This window comes from Phycomyces blakesleeanus, assembly GCF_001638985.1.
Source record: "Phycomyces blakesleeanus NRRL 1555(-) unplaced genomic scaffold PHYBLscaffold_32, whole genome shotgun sequence".
NCBI lineage: Eukaryota > Fungi > Mucoromycota > Mucoromycetes > Mucorales > Phycomycetaceae > Phycomyces > Phycomyces blakesleeanus.
In genome coordinates this window covers 1,333-4,863 of record NW_017265189.1, presented here as the reverse complement: position 1 = coordinate 4,863, position 3,531 = coordinate 1,333, and the positions used below count along the sequence as shown (strand labels likewise).

The 3,531-nt window shown below is 33.9% G+C and overlaps 1 protein-coding gene across 1 annotated transcript; it reads right to left on the bottom strand.

Annotated features, from left to right (window-relative positions):
- Positions 1–2,642: 2,642 nt before the first annotated feature.
- Positions 2,643–3,207, bottom strand: PHYBLDRAFT_183696 (hypothetical protein; the record flags this gene model as incomplete). The annotated part of the gene is made up of 3 exons (XM_018438814.1): positions 2,643–2,816; positions 2,956–3,026; positions 3,116–3,207. 3 exons carry the CDS (start codon positions 3,205–3,207, stop codon positions 2,695–2,697), a joined length of 285 nt encoding a protein of 94 aa, XP_018284940.1. The 3' UTR covers positions 2,643–2,694.
- Positions 3,208–3,531: the final 324 nt, after the last annotated feature.

Here is a 3,531-nt window from a genome sequence, read left to right as displayed (position 1 = left end):
AACTAAGTATATTGTGCATGAAAACATAACTGACCCAATGATTATTATAAATAACATGACTTTATACAAAATATTTCTCTATGGGGTTGCCATTATGAGTTTTGGAATTATATCTTCTGTGACAAAGATTTGATTGAAGCCCATCAGAAAGTCCAGAGTGGTGAAATACTTGGCTCCTTGGAATAACTCTAATATATCTCCAATGAGTGGTGTTGTAAGTGAGTATTGACTACTGCTGAAATTGAGAATAAGTCTGAAGGAAATAATATATGGCCTCAGCTATTCCAGTCAAAGGTGTCTACCAATCACTTTATTATTTAACACACAGATTTATCATGCATGATAGTGATTAGATTTCATATGATGATATCACCATAATATGAGATACATCAGTGGATTATTATAAGCATAATTATAACTCACAAACACATTTACTTTCGATGTTAATACTTCATTGGGACTATACACATTTATATAATTAATCATACATTAATTATCCTAAGATCATGTTGCTCTGATTAAGGCTCAGATAGGATCGATTACCTGACCCCAGTCATATGATTTTCCCAATCCAAAAAAATATAAATAGCAGTAGTAGTTCAGTGTAGGAATCTGATCAAACTTTGATACCAGATATTTATCAAAAAAACAAACCCAACACAAGTTCTCATGAATCTTTGTTTCTCATTTCAAATCTTGAATTCTTCCTTTTACAACTGCTTAAAAACTTCAACCATCACAACACATAAATATATAGCTTGTATCATACCTCTCTCAAATAATTCCAAAATTGTTCATATATCCTGTCTCCTCAAGATTCTAATTAAAATTAGATTGGGTTTAATCTATAGATAATAATACAAGATATATTGGAATATACTTCTATAGCCGATTTTTATTCCACGGTATATATTTACAAATCATTCACAATCGCATTGTTATTTATATTTTTGTTAATACTTTTAATGTATGATAGAAGCTATATATAATAATATAATTTAAACTATGTTTTCTAGTATGTTTCATAAATAACACACTATCCAGATCCATACAAATTCTTCTATAATTATACTTAATGAAATTGGATCAAAAAGCATCAAACATTTTACACCAAAAAAGCAAGAGCCTACAGAAAAATATTACCAAGTCAAAATGAAAAGGGTGATATTCATAAACCAAAAGTAACTTTCGAACTAAATATATATAAACTGTTATCATGTTTTGGATTATATTATCTTATATATGTTATTATTATTATTCAACACACTGGCACACACCAGAAGCTACTCCCGAACTATATACATATATGAGCCTCTATCATATTTTGGATATACTATCTTGTATATTTTATTATTATTATTCAACACACGGACACACACCAAAAGCTACTCCCAAAATATATATATATACGAGTCTCTATCATATTTTGGATACACTATCATATATATTTATTTTCCTTTTATTCAATATACGGTTACACACCAGAAGCTACTCCCAAACTATATATATATAACCTGCTATCATATTTTGGGCTTACTATCATATATTTTTCTTTTCTTTTATCCAACACACGCACATACGCACACTCGCACACTCGCCCAATTGTCTACCAATACAATTGCTGCACTGATACAAAATATACATATTGTCTATTTCTTTTTGTGTCTTTTTACAACCTAAGGATTCTACTCAATAATTCGGACAGAATGCACTTTTTTGTAAATTGGTATTACCAATTGGTTGCGCAGACAGCTTTGTGTATCCCTAAGCTAAAGGAACATAGCAGGGTCCATTGACAGGGATACTGTTACCCATACATAGGTTGAAAGACCGTCTTGTGATCACTTACAATCGCCCAGAGAGGACGGTATATTAAAGTGGCCTTCACTGCGCCGTAACCAAAATAAAATAAAAATTATATTTAACGATGGCGTCAATCCTCTTCCTACATTCCCTCCATCCCGCCATCCCACCATCCCGCCATCAACTTTACAAAACTACCAGAATCGCCACCACCAACAATATTATTCTTTTATTTTATAATCACTGAAAAATAAAAATCGAAATAATGGCCATATAATAAAACCTCAACACTCGGAAGTCATATACAATATTTCTCTATACCTGAAGTGTTATATGCCACCATTCTCAGAGCTGACCTTCAACTCTCCAAGTCATATAGTATTCATACCACCATAATTCCGACACCTTCTTCGATCCTAATGATGCCATTCAATTCCATCCCATCCCATCTAATTCCATCCCATCGGACATAATTTTCAAAGCTCACGCTTTTCAGTATACTTTTACGCGACTGGGTCTAGACCAAGCGGACGCCACCTAACAAAAAGTCTCGCGATGTTAATCTCTCGTCATTAGCATGCGCCATGAATGTCAAAACTTTGTCACACTGACTACTCACACGGACCACCCACACGGACCACCCACACGGACCACCCACACGGACCACCCACTCACACCGCCCACTTCTCGCCCATATAAAAAATACACTACTATTAAAACTTGATATTTTTAAATAAAAAATAAACTCATATTATTGTTCTCACGCATTGTTTTATTCAGTTTTCTTCTAATAATAAAGTGTTTCTCTCAATCATTTGTAAAGCAGACATTGTATTTATGGGCAGACAAAAATGGTTTAAAAAAAAATTTTATTAATATTCAAATATATCGTCAGAATCTTAGTTCACCACCTATAAAGGCGGATCCATCCTCCACAGGGCGTAGACCTGTCCTGACTTCGTGGAAGAGAACGGAGTGGGGAGGAGATCGGGAACGCTGGGGTGTGAGGCTAGCTATGGGCTTAAAAAATAAAAGGTGAACAGGGAACGAAACTATCAATCTAAGCTAAGCTAAAGGGATAAACGAAAGCTATATCTAAAGACTACCCACTACGTAAACTAACTAGAGAGGGGAAACTAAACTACCCCACACCCACCACACCCACCACACCCACCACACCCCCCCATCCACACCACACCAACACCCATCCATCCGACACGCCGCTGATTCACATAGAAAAAAGGTCAAGATTAGTATATCTATAGACTATACTACTCCCTCAACACAAATGAAAAGGAAATAATAGACTTACCATGCACAAGAGGAAAACAGAGATGGTCTGGCTGGCACTCTTACTAAATAACTGTGAAAAAATTTTATGCTTTCGTCATTAGATGATGACATAGCAGCATGCATAGAAAATTGTAGATCAATGGATTGATTGCTCTGATTAGAAGCAATATAAAGACTTTCATTTTAAAAACCCGAATTTCTTATATGGCTACCCATTTTCGTGAATTGATTTTATATAAAAATTTACTTGACACATATGTTATATATTAATATACTATTTCTTAAAAGAAAGGTTGTAAAACTGTACCACTTTAGTTGGAATATGAAAGAGAAAGTGGTCTATATATATATATATATGTATAGACTATAAGAGCATATCAAGAGACTCTTTATATTATCCCAGCTTTTTATTAAAGCAAGTCTCATAAATTAAAA